The sequence below is a fragment of the Varanus komodoensis genome, unplaced genomic scaffold (assembly GCF_004798865.1).
Source record: "Varanus komodoensis strain SLA01 unplaced genomic scaffold, ASM479886v1 scaffold25, whole genome shotgun sequence".
Taxonomy (NCBI): domain Eukaryota; kingdom Metazoa; phylum Chordata; class Lepidosauria; order Squamata; family Varanidae; genus Varanus; species Varanus komodoensis.
In genome coordinates this window covers 8,105,166-8,123,093 of record NW_025335661.1, presented here as the reverse complement: position 1 = coordinate 8,123,093, position 17,928 = coordinate 8,105,166, and the positions used below count along the sequence as shown (strand labels likewise).

At 41.7% G+C, this 17,928-nt stretch overlaps 1 protein-coding gene across 1 annotated transcript in view; it reads left to right on the top strand.

Annotated features, from left to right (window-relative positions):
• Nucleotides 1–17,021, top strand: part of COL4A4 (collagen type IV alpha 4 chain) — a 72,335-nt gene extending 55,314 nt beyond the window's left edge. The window contains exons 37-47 of the mRNA XM_044432834.1: nt 3,894–3,965; nt 5,211–5,339; nt 5,967–6,074; nt 7,388–7,543; nt 7,650–7,748; nt 10,243–10,251; nt 10,839–10,970; nt 12,066–12,182; nt 12,556–12,744; nt 15,711–15,997; nt 16,754–17,021. Of these exons, the coding sequence (XP_044288769.1) occupies nt 3,894–3,965; nt 5,211–5,339; nt 5,967–6,074; nt 7,388–7,543; nt 7,650–7,748; nt 10,243–10,251; nt 10,839–10,970; nt 12,066–12,182; nt 12,556–12,744; nt 15,711–15,997; nt 16,754–17,017 (1,562 nt within the window). The 3' untranslated portion in view covers nt 17,018–17,021. The remainder of the gene's footprint in view (nt 1–3,893; nt 3,966–5,210; nt 5,340–5,966; nt 6,075–7,387; nt 7,544–7,649; nt 7,749–10,242; nt 10,252–10,838; nt 10,971–12,065; nt 12,183–12,555; nt 12,745–15,710; nt 15,998–16,753) is intronic.
• Nucleotides 17,022–17,928: the final 907 nt, after the last annotated feature.

Genomic DNA, 17,928 nt, shown 5'->3' with positions numbered 1-17,928 from the left:
CATGCAGTCCAATGTCTTTCAGATAAACAGTCTGAAAAGTATCCATGAGAATTTGATCAGGCAACACTACAACATCCTCCATTTTTATTTATCACATCTTCATACTGCCTAATAGTCAAAGCCCTCTGCACAGTTCACAAGTTCTTTGACCTTGTTTCAAAAGTGGAGTCCAAATCAAAATAGATGTGAATGTTTTTTAAATCAACAAAATGCTTCTAGGCATGACTCATGGTGCTGGTCTTGACAGAGCTCAGGACTGCAATATCTGATGGAGCTTCTGTACCACCACTTCATTCATCATATAATGTCCTCCTTCAGCTGCCACCTCCAAGGGAGGCTTCGAAAGTGGTCACAAGGGAGAGGGCCTTCTCAGTAGGGATCCCCTAATTATGAAATCATTATTCAGTGAGGCCCGCCTGGCACCAAAATTACTCTTTTTGGCGCCAGTGTAAGATTTTCTTCTCTCAGGTATTTGGCAGCCTATGCTGAGGTTTTCAATAGGCTTTTGTTTCTTTTTTTGCTTAAAATAGTTTTTAGACATGGGTCTCTTGGTATGTTATATATATATTTTATCTTTGTAGCTTGGGTCATTTATCATGTATTCTGAAGGTTTTAATCATTGTAAACTGGCCAGAGAACTTTGACTATGGGCTGGTATAGAAAGGTAATAAATGAAATTGTCACAGTGGGCCACTGAGGGTTCTATCATTTCCCTGCCTTGGCAGACTGTGGAACACACTGTGACCCCCTGAGCCTGATTTGAGCAAATTTCAGAGGCTTTCTGTGGCGAGTCAGTGCAGACAGCTAGCAGGAGCTGTCATCTGCTCTTCCAGAAGCTAGTGGGGTGAGAAAGCGGAGGAAGGAGGGAAGATGTGTCAGAAAGAGCAGGGGAGAGAAAAAAGGAGGGCAGAGGGAAATAAGGGGGTCTTCCCACTTAGACTTTACCCACTGCTAGTATGAGACCTCTGTCTGATTACCCCTGAGGAAATTTGACCCCTAAAGAAAAATGCTGTCCTGTGTCCATTGTGGAAGGCATTACTCCATCCAGAGGAATATTACTGGATGGCACGAAGCAAGCACATCAGTGCAGAGAAGTAAGGTTTCTTTGCTGTCATCACCACTGCAGTGATCATCATTATTATCACCACTACAGTGTTCTAAAATGGGCTCTAGCCTGTGATCAGTTGGATTCCTCTTTCACCATTTGCACTTTAGTCTCCCTCCCTCCCTCCCTCCCTCCCTCCCTCCCTCCCTCCCTCTCTCTCTCTCTCTCTCTCTCTCTCTCTCTCTCTCTCTCTCTTGCATTTCATTGTTCCCAGCTCCTCAAAGAGAGAGAGGGGAGGACCTTTAGGAGCATTTGATTCAGCAGCCGCGGTCATCTCCCTATACTAGAGATCAGCCAGGGCTAGATGAGATGACATGTCAGGAAAATCCCTAAGAAATATTTGCAATCTATAAGACTTTGGGGATATACTATGTTAATGGTATATCTTCCCCACCCCATGGGAAGATACCACCAACAGCCAATCCTGGCCAGGGAGCAGTGTGACCATGTGCACAGGAGCAAAGGAGCTTCACCTACCCACAAATAAGCATCATTCAGATAGTAACAGAACATCCCATGTAGCACAGGCCCTGCACAGTGCATTGGGCTACATCTATAAAACAGGCTCACAGCTGCCATGCAGGCCATGCCATCCTGAGTTGCTCCTGAAAATGGGGCATCATAATGAATGTGAAAGTTCCACAAGGGTATAAGTTGTGAGGTATTCAGCAACCCATGTGAATAACCAAAGCTCTTCCTGGAATTGGTGCAGGCTTTTGCCTAAGTACTGAATACACATTAGATAAAGGAATTGGATCTGTGTTAAAAGAATTAAGCACTTTCAAAGAAATAAATCTGAACATTGTAGTTCCTCCTAATTTCACATCCAGAGGTCTTGTTTAAACATTTTTTCAGATGTATTTAATATTATTATTGGGTAGTCCCTTTCACCCAACCCTTAACTAATTATTAATTGCTGCCTCTATAGTTGTGATTAATGTGATTCATTAATCACATTGATTAATGTGATTCATTCTTGTGAATCACCTTTGAGCTGTAAAAGTCACTGCTACTTAAATAAGGCTAGCTGCGGATTTATGCTATAAGATGGAGTAATAACCACGCTCTTGCATTTCAGCCAATTTAGCCTACATCTGGCAATGTAACATTGTAAATGCTGTAAATAAAGACTCCTAAGTGTTAATGTTGTTATGGATTGTTGGCAAAGGCTTAGAAGTTGCCTAGACAGCAAAGCAAACAAAAGCATCTCTCATGGTTGAAGGATCTAGAGAGATTTAAACAGCAAATAGGATTTAATTGACTACAACTCTTAATATTTACCTATGCCAGAGACAGAGTTAATTCTTACGCATGGAAATATTGTTCATGTTACATGTTTCCAAAATACGTGCCATACAATATAAACAATAGACTGCAGATGACAGAACCATCTGATGTCAAGAATAGTGTTTTCTTTGGTCCTGTGGCTCAAGCTGGATGAAAGAATATCACAAGCACAGCAATTACAGAGAAATCTGTCTAGTTATTCATATTCAGATGTTGCACTTAAAGAGATAAAAAACTTTGAATATGAGAATGCATTTCTAACCTATTTTATTAAAAGCTGTTTGAAGTACTATAAAGGAGATTACAAAGTAAATATTGCAGGAGTATTTTTAAATGATCATAGCTAAAAACCAGGGGCAAAGTAATCCTGTGTAGGTGTGAGAGAATGAGATGGTGGGTGAACTACCACTTCCCAAGCCATGGGAGCTTCCAGTGGCAGGTTAGGGAGAGCAATATTCCACTGTTTGCCCTGAGGTTCTTTCTTTGTCTTTTGAAACCACTAAGAGGTAAATTAATTGTTTCAGGCTGGTGTAGTTACCGAGGCCAATTGTGGAACATTCAGGTGATCAGGAAGACTTTCCATCTGTGGTGGAACTTACTTAATGTTCCTGCCTGTGTCTTGACATAGTCAGCCAGGGCTCTGATCAAAGTACCCCTACCCTACACATTGAGATATTGTGGGTACTTTTGTATAGTGCCCTCCAAATTGTGAAAGGCTCTCACCAGAGCTATGTGGCAGTGCCTTCTTTGTTTCATTGTCAGATAAAAACCTATTGATTCTTCCAAGACTTGTAAAAATACTTTGATTGCTGACTGGTTTATTAATGTACGTATTTTATGCTGCATTATATCCTGCATTTTAGCATCTTCTCCATGTTTTTAGTTGCTCGTTTATTTATTTCTTTTAAATACTGAAGTTTTGTTGCTGCTTTTGAAAACTGGACTTTTAATGTGCTTCCTCACATGGATTTTTCATTGGTTTCATTTTCACTTTTCATTTGGCTATAGGGTGACCCATAAATTAAATAGATGACAATAAATTAAGCCCTCAGGTTTATCTGAGGCCTTTCCACTTGGAGGAACATTGCCAGTAATTGATCCCTGCACACAGAGCTTGCTGCAGCCATAGGTGGACAGGGCCAGGGGGTATACTAGGACAGATAAACTGCTTCATGAGTAGAGGGGCATTTTTGTATCGTCCTAACCTATCACTCCACCACCACCCCTACAGACTGCCACAGGGGCTAGGACTGCTTTATGAATTTGCCAGGAAATCTGTTGTCAATGAACCAAAAAGAAGGAATGATGACTTCCCTTTCTTTTTTGAAAAGCAACTCTTCACTTTTGTGAACAGTCTATTTTGGCTAAACATGCTGACATATAAATTCTTCAGTTAAACATGCTGATGAACAAGCTGCTAACATGAATCTGAGTGGTGGTTGCTGGGTTGTGCAAAACAAACATTTTAATCTCCTGTTTTCTTTTCTGCAATATTTCAAAGGCCTTTCAGGGTTGCCTGGATTGAATGGCCTGAATGGACTGCAGGGTCAAAAGGGTTCAACAGGACCTCCAGGTAAAGAAGGAAAATTTAAGTTTGAGGAGATGATCCTATGCATATTTAGACAGACTCCCAGCTGCCGCAGCCAGCCATAACATGGCACCATTTATTTTTTTAAAATGCCAAGTTTAAATATGAAATGATGGGTTTATTAGTTGTCAAGGGTTCTCCAACAGCATAGCAAGGTTCTCTCATGGAAGATGTGACACCTGGTAGGTGGGGATCGTCCAGCTCTTCCCATTCAGCTGCATCTCCTAACTCACTGTGCAAGATTTTCAGAGGGCTGCGGGGCCTGCCGTGGAGACCAGGTGACAGGCAGGTCTGCTTTTTCCAGGCCACCTGGATTTGGATCCCACCCTTTAAATCTAAGAAACCTGTGAAGTGTGGCTCCATCTGTCAACCTAATTTAATGAAAAACTAGACTGAACATTTTAAAACTATTTTTGACGTAATAAATGTTCTGGCTAGTTTCTTTTTTGTTAAAAGTTTTGTTGAGTGAAATAATGATGCAATGGGTGGGGGGTGTGGGGGGGCAATGCTACAAAGCAGTTCCAGACAGACATGCTTGATCCGACCAAAGACAGAGGCTGGAATTCAGAAATGCTTGTGTGTACTAGGAAAGCACTCCAAGCACGTGTGGGAGATTCCCAATATTCCCTTGTTGCTGCACCTTGCATCTCACTGGCTGCTGTTTTGACTATGGACTTTTATTTTGAGAAGGCACAGGGGGCTGCTGACCAGAAAATATGGTGGAGCCCCTGCCCCCCATCCATGTAGATAACAGCCGGGATCCAAGCCAAAACCAGTTCAGCTGGAGGGGCAGCTATGGGAAGTGGGGAAGGCATGGAAGTTTATTTCTCCCAGGCTAGTTGTTTACCCCTGAATTTGACAAAATCCTATATAGTTATCTGGGTACCACATTATATTTTGGTAAAACTGCTTGAAAATGTATGTCCAGTGAGTGAACTTTGGTAGTAGCAAACAGGCATGGGGCTTTTGCAGTTGGTAGGTGGGCTTTTGATTTAGTGGGCAATGCAGGGAAGTCTTTGCAACAGGGGAAGGCAGCTAGTGGGTCCAGCTACCAGCTCTGTGACTGAGAAAATGTCTTATATATTTATGCAAAACTAGCCCTCTGTATGAATTTCCGGAAGAGTTGGGAAATGGATAGTTCCACCTGGGAAGGAAAGCCTTCTGTTAAATTTCCATTCTGTTTAAATATCTTGATAAAGCTTAATATTATGCAATTTTTTACTCATAAAGGTTCAAGTGAAGTGGGGCCTCCAGGGTGCATAGGAGAAGTTGGACCAAAAGGCAACCGAGGTGAACCTGGACCTCCAGGCCTCTCTTGCCCAGGGCCTCCTGGAGATGTGGGGCCTTTAGGTCCTCCTGGTGAGAACCTGTTTTCTCTACGCTCAACTTCTGTGGCTTTCCTGAGTGCTAACTCTGATGGAGACTCAGCAGGTAGCAACAAAAGAGAGGGCTTTCTCTGTGGTGGCCGCCTTCTCTAGGACAACCTCCCCACCTCATCTTTTCAGTGCCAGGTTAAGACAGCCTTTTGTGCTGAGCCTTTTAAAGATTTACCTGGTCACCCAGGGGCATGAGGTCACCCAGATTACTCATTCCAGTTGTTTTTTACAGGGTCATGTTGCTGTATGTTTTAGTTGTTTAATTTTTTTAATTTTGTGTTTGTTATTTTTATTATTTTGTTTTTAATGGGTTCTTGTAACCTCCCATAGATCTTTGGCTATGGGGCACTATAGAAAAGAAATAGAATAAATAGATAAAGTATAACAACAGAGCAATCTAGCTTTGTTTCTATGTTATAAAATGCATCTCTTAGGTAACTATAGTGCTTGGTAATGGCCCCACACTACAAATATAAGCTGAAGCTATCTTATAATATTTGGTAAGAGAAACTTCTGCTGGAATCTGATAGTGTATCATGTTGGTCAGTATTAGAATATTTATATCTTATGCTTGAAATATAAAATAGCATGATTATTTTTATTCTTACAGGCAGGCCAGGTGCTCCTGGGCCTGTTGGTCCAATAGGTCTGCCTTCTGAAATTCAGCTTCCTGGGCCTCCAGGTGACCAAGGCCCTGCTGGCTTAAATGGCGCTAGAGGTACTTTTTAATGTTTTGATAATTTCAATAATGAATTAACAAAAATAAAAGGTAGCCCCTTCCAAATATGCTAGTCCCATTCCTGAGAAACTTTTCTGCAGTGCTAGGCTTTCCCAGTACAGCTGGAATAGGTAATCAGATAATTATCTTTCACTGCACTTTTACTTTGCATGCTGCTGCAAAGGTCTTTGCAGAAAAATAAACTGTTAAAAAATCAGGTGTAATCTTCTCATTCCACCTCTACCTAGAAAGGAGGAACTAAAGATCCAGATTTAAGGATAAAGAATGCAATCTGCATTCACAACACCCTAGGTTCAAACAAAGAGGAAATGCATCACCAAAAAAGAGGACTAAAAAAAAACACCAAATTGCATAACATGGGCATGTGCAAATGTATATGCATAGGTGCAAATTCAAAAATAATTGCTAATTTAAACTGAAACACCATGCATCTTACCATCCTGGAGAAGACTGACTAGTGGCCCATGTGCCTGCTTGGCACCTGTGTTACAGGCCCAGGTCAAGTGGAGGAGTGCTGAAACTGGTACGCTTGCCACCACCAAGGGATTGCTCATCTGGCTCCGAGATTATTCATGGTTTAGGCACCCGGGCAGTTTATTACTCAGTAGAATGGATAAGCAGAGGCACTTGGTCTTGAGATAACCTCAGCCAGGGCCTCTGCATTGCAATGCCAGCACCCAGTTGACCTGCTCTTTAGCTTCAGCAGACACTTGTAACCCTAGGCAAAATGGAGGTTTCTCTCACTTGGACCTGGGTAAGATTGTGTCAGTATGGTCTTGCTGAGTGCCCCACTCCAGGCCAACCATAAAGGATGCTAACTGTTGATGGGTAAGTTCAAGGCCCTTTATGCGCTTGGTCCTTAGGATTCTTTGAATTTAAATAGACTTGGAGTGGGCAGCCTATCAAATAGAGGGTATCTTCACATAGAGGACTCCTCTCTGCCAGCTCTCCGAAACAGAGGATTGCTGTCTATAAAATATGACCATGCTAAATTTCCTGGCATCTTATGTGGAGTTGGGAAACACCTTTATCTGAAACCCTGGAGAACTGCTACAAGTCAGTAAACACTGACTCAGTATAAGACAGTTTCCTATGTCTCTGTGATCATCCCAATCAATAATGCATGCCTCCCTGCTCACCTGCCCATCTACCTACCAACTCAGAGAACCAGGTTGTGTATGCAAAGGCCTGCTTCTGAGTTTTGCACACTTCCGTTGCTGGATATGGGTGCTTGTGGTTATTCTATGCTCTGTCATACACAGTTAAGACACCCTGGTACATTCATATTGCAGGTCTTCCTGGCAAACCAGGCACTTCAGGAACTACTATTCTTGTTAAAGGCGATCCAGGTGACTGTGGGACATTTGGCCCACCTGGGATTCCTGGTCCACCTGGGAAACTTGGGCCTAAAGGTATTCCAGGAAAGCAAGGAAGAGAAGGCTTAAAAGGTATGGCTTGAGGGTACTGGTTTAGCATGTGTTACTCCTGTAATATAACGTCCTTGATTTCTTTTAATGGAAGAGGGATGCTGATACAAATTATCTCATTGTTAAGGTCCAGTAGGAAACCCTGGCCCTCAAGGGCCCCCTGGTGCCCCTGGTGAGTTTGGGGATCAAGGATATCAAGGAGCAATTGGGCCTGTGGGTCCCAAAGGTAATTCATAGTATTTTTCACAGCCTCTTGCATGCACTAAATATTTTGAATTCACAATCACATGCCACTATCCCTTGCAAAAGGTGGGTAACTATTAAGCTTTTACTTACAGACTTCATGACAGTGTTGTAAAATTCTGTCCAGCCATACATCTAGGGTGAGGGAGCATGCGAGTCCAGCTTGACTGTGGCTGGCCAAAAGAGCAAGCATCTTGCTGGGCAGGGTGAGTGAGACAGGCCTATTCTGCAAATCACATTTGACAGATAGTATGTTAAATCCGCAGTTCTAGCTGCTGAATCCATCTCTGCTCACACGAGACCTTTACATATGCCACATCTACTGAATTCTCTGCCAGTAGTGCTGAGGTTTGATACTGTTCCCTTGTAGCATCCCAGTCGGCTGATGGCATTGGGACAGCAGTACCCATTCATATGTTATACGTACTGATGGAGCAGCCCTTGTGTTAATTCAGTTCTTTTAATTTCCAGAAGAACAATATGTGTTGTATAGTATTGGATGCAGATATAAGGAATTGTTTCTCAATGGAAAACAAAAAACTTCTACTTGCACTATTTTGCAACGTAGTTCTTGCAGATATTTGTATGAAGAATATGATAGAGTGAACTGGAGACTGGATGCACATGGGAATGACAACACATTTTCCAGCATTAAGAAAGGACATCAGTAGGACCAGAAAGATGCTTGAAAAACACATTCCCCCACAAAAAGTTGCCTTAACTTTTTCCATGGTTTCTTTGCTGTTTACTGCCCTGATGAGTTAAAGAGATATGGGGAAGACCAGAAAACGTTCATGAAATGTACTCCGTTTCAGCTCATTCTTAGACTTTTAATAACTTTGTCTTTAGATATATCACTTGCAAAGGGATATTACATAGCTGAAAAGATGAATAGGCCATGCTGTTTTAGCCATTGCTTATATAGTAAGTAATGATTAAGGCAACAGTTATGTTTGGCAGTTATTTTTCACTCATAGTTTTATATTTTTAGTTAGTTTTATATTTCTTTATAGTTTTCTTTATAGTTTTATATTTCTTTTCTTTAATTATGAGGTCCTGGGCCAGAGTTTTAGAATTAATCTAAGCAGATGGACCAATTAATGAAATATTGAGATTTAAAAAAAGAAAAACTGCCAGTTATGTTTCATAAACAGAATATGAAACTAGTGAAAATCTGAAAAGAATAATAATGCATTTAGCTATTGACATTTGCTTGTTTTTCATGTACTTTCCACACAGGAACACTGTATGGAAAGCAAATTTCTGATATAATGTTTAATCCAGCAATTTTGTAATAGATTTTCCTTCTAGGTAAGGGAGAGCAGAAAATTTAGAAGATAGTGAAAATAAATGCTTGTGGTAAATTAGGTGAAAATAGCAGAAAATAAAAATAGAAGTAGGATTATGTGCATGGGGCTGCTCCAAGTCATTCACTGAGTGTAAACACAAGGCTTGTATATTTCGTCAAAAGCATGTTAGGATGCAAGCCAGCAGGAGCAGTGTGGTGTAGTGTTGAAGAGCGCGGGACTGGTAGTGAGGCGATCCGGGTTCTAGTCCCCACACAGTCAAGGGGCCAACTGGGTGACGTTGGGCTAGTCACAGATTCTCAGCCCAATCTACCTCACAGGGTTGTTGTTATGGGGATATGACTGAAATCAGGAGGCCAAGAATGATGTCAGCTGTTTTGAGTTTGTTATAAGAAAAAAAGCAGGATATAATAACAAATAATAAATAGTATAGCAGGTCCTGGGCTGGCCTTGCCACTGGGCAGACTGAGGTGGAACTTGGAAACACATTGGAGCTGTGACTCCAACCTTGGAACAGCTTCTGCCTGTCCTTGCAGCTCTTGCGGTCCTTTCTGTGCCAGCCATGCCTCTGAGGTTGGAAGGCCCAGATGGATCAGGAGCTGCATGTGCGTTCCAGGGGTGGAGTGAAGGTCTGTGGGTTACAATCTATCCTGTAACACCTCAGCCAGTCCTCATCAGGAGGTGCAGAACCCTTAGAGAGCCACAATCAGCTGTCTACGTCTTTTGTAGGGAAGAAGTGTGGAGGTAGCCTTCACATCTGCATTTCTTCAGTCCTCAATAGGATGCCCACCATTATCCAAGTTTGGAGAGCTATTGCCAGCCACTGGATGTTGCTGCCAAAGGATTTATTATTATGGGGTTTGAGCCAAATGAAATAAAATTTAAAGCAGGCACATTTAAATTGATGGTACTTAAGTGGTCATTATTTACCCTTCCCACTGATTTCAAGGTGTCTACTCGAAGTTTAATGGCATCCAGATCAAACCCATTATGCTTTGGGGAGGACACTCTTTGCTCCTCTGCCCCAGGCAGCAAAATGTCAGCTCTGCATGTGCAAATGCTTTTACAGTTCATGTTCCATGATCTTACTAACCTATCTGCATGATGTGTGTTTCCGTCCTATATGGGAAATGGCTGTCATGATCTGATATTCGGCATTCAATCCATCAGGTTGCAGAGGTAAGCTACGGAAGGATGGGTGCCTTTTAAAAAGTATTTTCTCTGCGTACCTGTTTATTTTGCTTTACGCTCAGATCTCTTTGTCCTCATGTGCCTTAAAGTTGCTAATAACAACATACCCGATACAACCATGCTTTGGAATCTATACTCCTATGTCAAAGAAGGTAATAACATTCAAAATCACCCTTCACCAACTCGATGCCCACCCCCATCCTAGAAGTTTTGAATTTTATCTCCTATTAGTCCCAGCCAGAATGGCCAATGAACAGAAATAATGGAAGCTGAAGTCCAAGACATCTGGGGAACAGCGGGTTAGGGAATTCTTATCTAAATCCCTGCTGAAACCTTCTGCAGTTCCCATACTGATCATGTGGATGTCACAGCCCACTATATCCTGATTCTATGGTCCCCATTCCTCTAAAAAATATAGCAATAACATAAAGAGCTAGTTTGTCAAATTTTACTTAGAAGAATACTTGCCCAAATAAATTAGAATCTATTTGAATTTTCTGCTGCAAATTTTGTTCTTTTTGGGCTCCATCCTTTCTCCTGTTTAAACCCTATTTGTATGCTGTTACACATTACAGGTGAGCCAGGTGAAGCTGGAACAGTCGATTACTCATGTCCTAAGATTCCAGGGCCTCCTGGAGTTCTAGGTCCAAGAGGATCACCTGGTCTCACAGGATTAAGAGGGCCAGTAGGCTTTCCTGGCCCGCCAGGTAAAGATTTTGTGACTCTGGAATGTGTGTAGGAAGAGGTAAAGGCTCCAGGAAAGCTATTATGGACCATTCTAAGACTCTTAGATCATCATTCCTAGGGAAGGTTTGTGTCACACATGTCATGAACTAACTTCTTTCATATTACCACATTTTGTATTAGTCATACCATTTGTGCCCACTTTAAAGTTTCCAGCGATGTGATACATTTTCATTGGGCTGTGGAGGAGAAGATCCAGTCGGGGATCTGTCCCCACAACTGCCACAGAAAGAAATGCAACCTTATAAGTTGAAGAGGGAGAATGAGACATGTTGGTGGGCAGGGATCTTGCCTACCAAGAGGCAAGTCACCTAGATGAGCCAAGAAGTTTGTCTAGCTGCAAATATAAAGAAAACAAAGAATAAGAGGCATTTTCACCTCTATTCCCTCTCACCCTGCTTGGTTCCTGTTGGCAGGGCATAAAATATATGGAGGGTTCTATGCTCAGACACCTCTTTCTATTGAGTGACAATCCCTAAGGATTGCATTCTTATTGTGCTTTTAATCCATACCAAAAATATTGTTACCATCATATTTTATATTGTTTTAAAATATTTAAATGAAGAAATATATAAAATAAAATATTTATTTTATATTGTTATTTTTGTATTTTATTTTATGTTGTGAGCCGCCCCGAGGCTTCGGCGAATGGGGCGGCATAGAAATGTTTTAATAAAAAAAAATAAATTTTTGCATACAATTGCATAGAAAGACCCAGTTACTCTGGTTTGAGTCAGTCCTCAGCATAACATAGAACTATCATTCTTAAGAGTATTGGTCATGCTTTACTTTTTTTCACCAACAGGTTATAAGATTTTTGATTTTCAAATTGCCAGATCAAATTGGAGAGCTCTAGATAATGGGTTGAGAAACTTTTAAAAAATCAGTATCCATCAAGAAAAATGACACAATTGTTCTGAATAATTTCTAGAAGAATGATGCTATTACTTTACAGGAATTCATTCCCACCTTTTTAATATTTTATTTTTAATGTACTTGCTATGTATACATAGAACTGAACTACAGTTATCTTTATAGGCAAATGTATTATATTTCAGGAAAGAAAGGCGAAGAAGGGATTTTAGGTCAGCCAGGTCAGGGTGGCTTGCCTGGGCCACCAGGACCTTTTGGTGATCAAGGTGACATGGGAGAAAAAGGATACACTGGGCTACAAGGTAAGTTTTCTACAATGAAAAATCATTGCTTGTCCTTTTAGGAAGATAATCATTTGCAAATCATTGCATTAGCCTTTTACACCAGTTGTTGACCCCTATAGCTAAAGCCATTCGTTGAAGCTGCTTCTAGAAGCCCAGTTTGTGTCTCTAAAACATGATGTCAAGGCACCTAACACCTTTAGATTTCTGACCAACGAAATCTGAAGTTGAGTACATAATCTGCCATCCCATTCACTACCATACTCAAATGAGCTTTTTTTATTTGTTTAATATGAAGCCTAATTTGACATCAGTAAATCCTATTCTGACAAACCAAATTGAGTCCCGCTATAAAATGGGATATAATGTGTTTATCTTTTCTTTATCCCATAAGGTCTTCCAGGCCCAGCTGGGATGCCAGGACCACCAGGACCAGAAACCAGAATTGTTGGTGGGTTCCTGATTGTTCTTCATAGTCAGTCAGATGCAGAACCACTTTGCCCAGAGGGAATGCCAACATTATGGACTGGATACAGCCTGCTGTATCTTGAAGGGCAGGAGAAGGCTCATAATCAAGACCTTGGTGAGTCTTACACCCCCATAGAGCATTCTGAGGAGGTAGGTGTAAGAAGATAGTGACAGGGTGCACACAACATGGCAACCCCTGACAGATGACTGGACATGGTGGCTTGTCGTATCATCTGAATCTTGACCAGGTCCTGACTCTAACTGATAGCTCGTTCTGTGGGTTGTCATATCATCTGAACCCAGATGATTGACCCCATTGTGGGTAAAGGAAAGTGGCAAGTGAGCCACTCAACAGAGGCAGCAAAAATTGTTTGCCCCTCTTGCTGAGCTTACCCAGTCCACTGCCACTGATAAGCACTAAACCAAGTGCCCAAGCAGCACTTGGAGATGGCTCAGCTTGGCTCAGTCTTCCCCACTGTGATGGCTACAGCTTTTGCAGTTTGTGCAACTTTTTTTCCTTTTTATTCTGAAGTGACAGCCGATGACAGAACCTTGAAAGTGCCAAAGCACCACATTGGATCACCATCTGTTTAGTTTTTCTTTTTAAAAACTTGTGCCTGAGTTTTGCACACAATAGCTTGGAGTTGTGCAAGTCTGAACTCTGACTATGCCAATTACTCAAAATTGCCTTATACGCCGTGTCTCCTGTCAAGGTACTGGAGGTACCATCCATGGACATTGACAAAGTAAGGTTATAAACAGGCTAATTTGTTCCTTTCTGTCTCATTTGACAGTAGTCAAATGGTAAACTGTTGAGTGAAAAACAAAGCTGTTGAATTGATCTTTGCTGGCAGAAATGGGTGGTGAGTGATTACTCCCTTCCCAGGGAGTTTCTCTGTACCTGACTGTTCTCAGTGTCCTCCACTTTTCTACTCTTTCTTGAGATTCTAGGCACTCAGGAGAGGATAAAAATGTAATCGAAGCCATTTATAACAGCATGGAGTTTTAAGACCTGTCAAAACTCAGGCTTCCTTTTAAAATGCTTTTTGATAGGCACATATACAGCTTTCAGGGCTACATATGTCCTGGTCAAAAAACACTGATTATCCTTGTCAAAAACCCAATTCAGAACTGTGGCTACTGGGAAGGGGGAGATGTAAGCTTTCCTACCTCCTTCTTCCCATGGAGGGGAAGGGAATTTTTGCACAAAACAGGCAAGGAAATGCTTAAAATGGCTACATCCTGGATCACAATGGTGCGGAATGGGCTGTGCATGCCCACCCAAACATTATCATGCATAGCTGTGAAGAAGACCATCTCTCTGCCCACTTATGAGGAGCAGCCAAGTGTTAAAGAAAATGAATAAACCCTTCAACTATTTTGTGCTAAAAAGTAAGGTAAGCCCCTGCAAAGCCTGCAGATAAGGTGCGGGCACATGCACACACCTCAATACAGGTGCTCCATGAGGCAAGAAAGGCAGAAGGGGAAGGAGGATAGAGGAGGTGTGCCACAAAGACTGTTAGGAAGGATAAAGAGAGTGCAGGACTAAGGATGGGCAGAAGAAAAAAGATGGAAACAATCCATGGCAAGCTAGAGAACCTCTAATCACCTGTCACCAGCAGCTTAGCAGGGGATTAAACACACCAGCGCTGCTTATTTTCTGATGGTTTAGTGAGACCTAATTCTTGAATTAACAATCCATTCAATTTCTAATCTGTAAAATACACTCAGGGCATAACCCTATGGCTGGCAGACTGGCTGGCTATAAGTAATGGCAGAGTCCATGCTGCAACCTGGGCTCTTTCTGCAACTGCTAAGGAAGACAGTCTTTGGGACAGGTGCTGGAGACTATTCCTCAGTCTGTTTTTGAGGACAAGGGAAGCACAGATGCGATCTCTGCCTCTACACTCCTTCCGCACTCGATTGTATGCCCATGACCTTCCAAGTTCAGAAAGTCACAGGCAGCCACATAGAATGGCACCTTTAGAAACTGACATCTGCAAAACAGATGCCAAATGTGACTAGCTGGGGCCCTTCTGGCCAGCTGAGCCTGTGTTGTTTTACCAAGTTAGAGGAATATGGGAAATGGGACTATGGACCATCTTTGAAAACTCCCATCACTATGTCCTTCCAGGGCACTTGTTTCAACTCTTCTCCTGAAGGATGGGTGCCATAGGCATCTTGCTGTTTGTAGAGGTGGTGGGTTGTTGTTGTTTTATACGCGTGAGCATATCTGTGTTTGTTTCTCTTTTTGCTAGTTCTTAAGCAAGTGTTGTTTTATCAAAGAAATGGAGAGCATCCTAAAACCATAGTGTGACTGCAATAGTTTAAAATTAGTATTTTAAAATGTGTGTATATTAAGTATTAACATCCTTAATGCATCCTCTGAAGAAACTAAGTTGTAAAACCCCAGGGTGCCACCAACTAAATATAGGAGGTGCCAGCAAATTCTCAGGCTGTTAATGGCAGCTTCCCTAGCTCAAATACTGTCTAAAATGACTTGCCAACATTTCAGACAGAAATCTTTTCCAGCCCTGTCTGGAGTTGCCAGAAATAGAACATGAAACCTTATGTGTTCTACTAATGAGCTGTGACACTTCCCATTTCAATTTAAAGCAGGAATGGGCAATGTACAGCCTGTGGGCAGCATCCAGCCCTCCTTGGCACCCACACAAAATTCCAAAAATCTAAGCCCTACTGTCTCACTCCCCTCAATTTGATGCCATATGGAGTTGCTAGGGAGCACCAAAAGAATAAATATTAGCTTGCTTTATTTTGGTGCTGCGTAGTAGCACTAGATACCATTTTGTTCTGTGTTTCTTTTCTTTTCTCCACTCCATTTGCAGTGCTTGCAGGTGAGTATGGAGGGCAAAAAGGGCCCTGGACCTCTCACTCTAACATTTCTATGAAGCTCTAAGAATGTTCCCTGTTGACCCAGTAAACCCAAATGCCCGTATCCATCAAGTATTTCCCTGGTGCTGAAGAGATGAGATAAAATCGAAGACTAGCTGTTACCTCTTCTTAAAGAAATGTCTTGTTATTTGGATTGGTAAACATTGCTGGCTCTTCTCTTTTTTCAAGGTCTGGCTGGATCTTGCCTCCCAGTGTTCAGCACCATGCCATTTGCCTATTGCAATATCAACCAGGTCTGCTACTATGCAAGTCGAAATGATAAAACTTACTGGCTATCAAGTGCAGCTCCTTTGCCCATGATGCCACTCTCTGATGAAGAAATAAAACCCTACATTAGCAGATGCGCTGTATGTGAGGCTCCAGCCCAAGCTGTAGCAGTTCATAGCCAAGATCAATCCATTCCTCCCTGTCCGTTGAACTGGAGAAGTCTTTGGATAGGTTATTCTTTCTTAATGGTAAGACTGAACACTAATTAGGTCTGCTATGGAATGCTGTATCAACAAAGTGACTAAGTATGAGCTCACACATTGTTCAAACAATAACTGAAGTTTTTACTTGCTACTTCACTGAAGATTTTTCATTCTTTCAGATTATCATTTGATGATGTTGTGGTCCCTTCTGTTGTATAGTTATCCCATAAACAGGATCCAAACTGGGAACTAACAATAGTTATTTGGATATTAAGCACAGGCTACAATAAATTACCTTTCTCTCACTCTGTCTCCTACTGATAATTGAAGACTCAGTTCCATACCTCTTAAAACTCTCTTATAGAATATTAGCCCAGATTTGTTTTAAGAGTAGCTTTGTCTTTCTGATCAGAGGAAGGAGTTGCATATCTGGGGGAACCCATTTTTTTCCTCCATGTTCCTTATCTCTTTCTATTTACACAGATGCCATATTCTTAATAGTTTTCCTTCAGCCAGTCTTTGTATAATGCATATAATGCTTATAGATGCTAAGTTCAAGCCAAAAGCATGGAAAAGGAATATTTTATCTTACGATAACTGTTAAAACCAGAGGGTAGCACTACAATCCAAAACAATTTTTCTTCTTCTAAGAAGTTGTATTACTTTCACCTGTATCTGTATAACAGTGGCTAGGACTGTACCTTGAAGCTATGATCCAGTGAGAGTCCTAGTGAACCCAGTGGAATTTTTTATCAACTTACATGTGTGGTATCTTACATCTTTCTTGCCTGTTCCTTTCAGCACACTGGGTCTGGTGATCAGGGAGGTGGACAGTCTCTCATGTCTACTGGAAGCTGCCTTGAAGACTTCAGATCAGCACCCTTTATCGAATGCCAGGGCCAAAGAGGAACATGCCAGTTTTTTACCAATGAATACAGCTTCTGGTTAACAACAGTGAATCCAGAGTTACAATTTACATCAACCTCTTTCTCAGGGACTCTCAAAGATGAGCAAGAACAACGCCGAAATGTAGGCAGATGTCAAGTCTGCATGAAAGAGGGCTAAGGGCAATTTGAACATTTATCAAAATAAAATGAGGTAATGCAGTACATTGTGCTATAGTTATACATCAGGGGTGCAGAACATTTTTCAGTCTGGGAGCTGAACTCAATTTTGGAGATGCTCTCAGGGCTGTAAACCTGTGATGGACAGGGCCAAAAATCAGCATATTTTAGCTTAAAGATCTCATTTCAAGTAACTAAGCCTTAGGAGAGGTACTTCAAACTTTTAGAATGTGGGAAAACTGCTCAAGAGTTTGAGGGACAGTAAGACAGACCACAGCAAAGTTCCTGGCCTTCTAGGGAACGAAGGAGGGTTGGGTTGGGATTGTGGACCCGAGGTTCCATATCCCTGTTGCAAATGGTGCTAATTCTTGTGTTTCATTTGAAAATTATGGAACACCGGTCAAGACTTTGGCCATATCTACATAACACCTTATCTGTATAAGCCAGAGAAACTGTACCACTCTTTTCCCTGTCTTCTCTGCAGCCAAATTTACAGGCATTGTCTGTGCTAGGCAAAAACTCAGCATTCTATTGCAGCCTGATTCTTTCTCCGCCTACCATTACAAGCAAACTTGTTACAGCTAACTATATGGAAAGGGCCACAGCTCCTGGCTACACAGTTCGTGGTTTTGTGTTTTGCTGCTGCAGTGAAAAGAGGCAGAGAAAGCACTATGTTCCACTGTTTATCTCTCTTCAGCACAGAGGAAGTGTATTTGAGTCAGGTGGGGAGCCTGTGCTCCCCCAAAATGTTTTGACCTACACCTCCCAATAATTGGGATGCCAGTTAGGTCTGATAGAAGTTGTTGGTCAAAATATCTTTGGAGCCACAAACTGACCATCTCTCAGCTATGCAAATAAGTGGGGAAAATTCTTTAGAATAGCAGTGACATGCTGAGACAAAAGAATTATTCT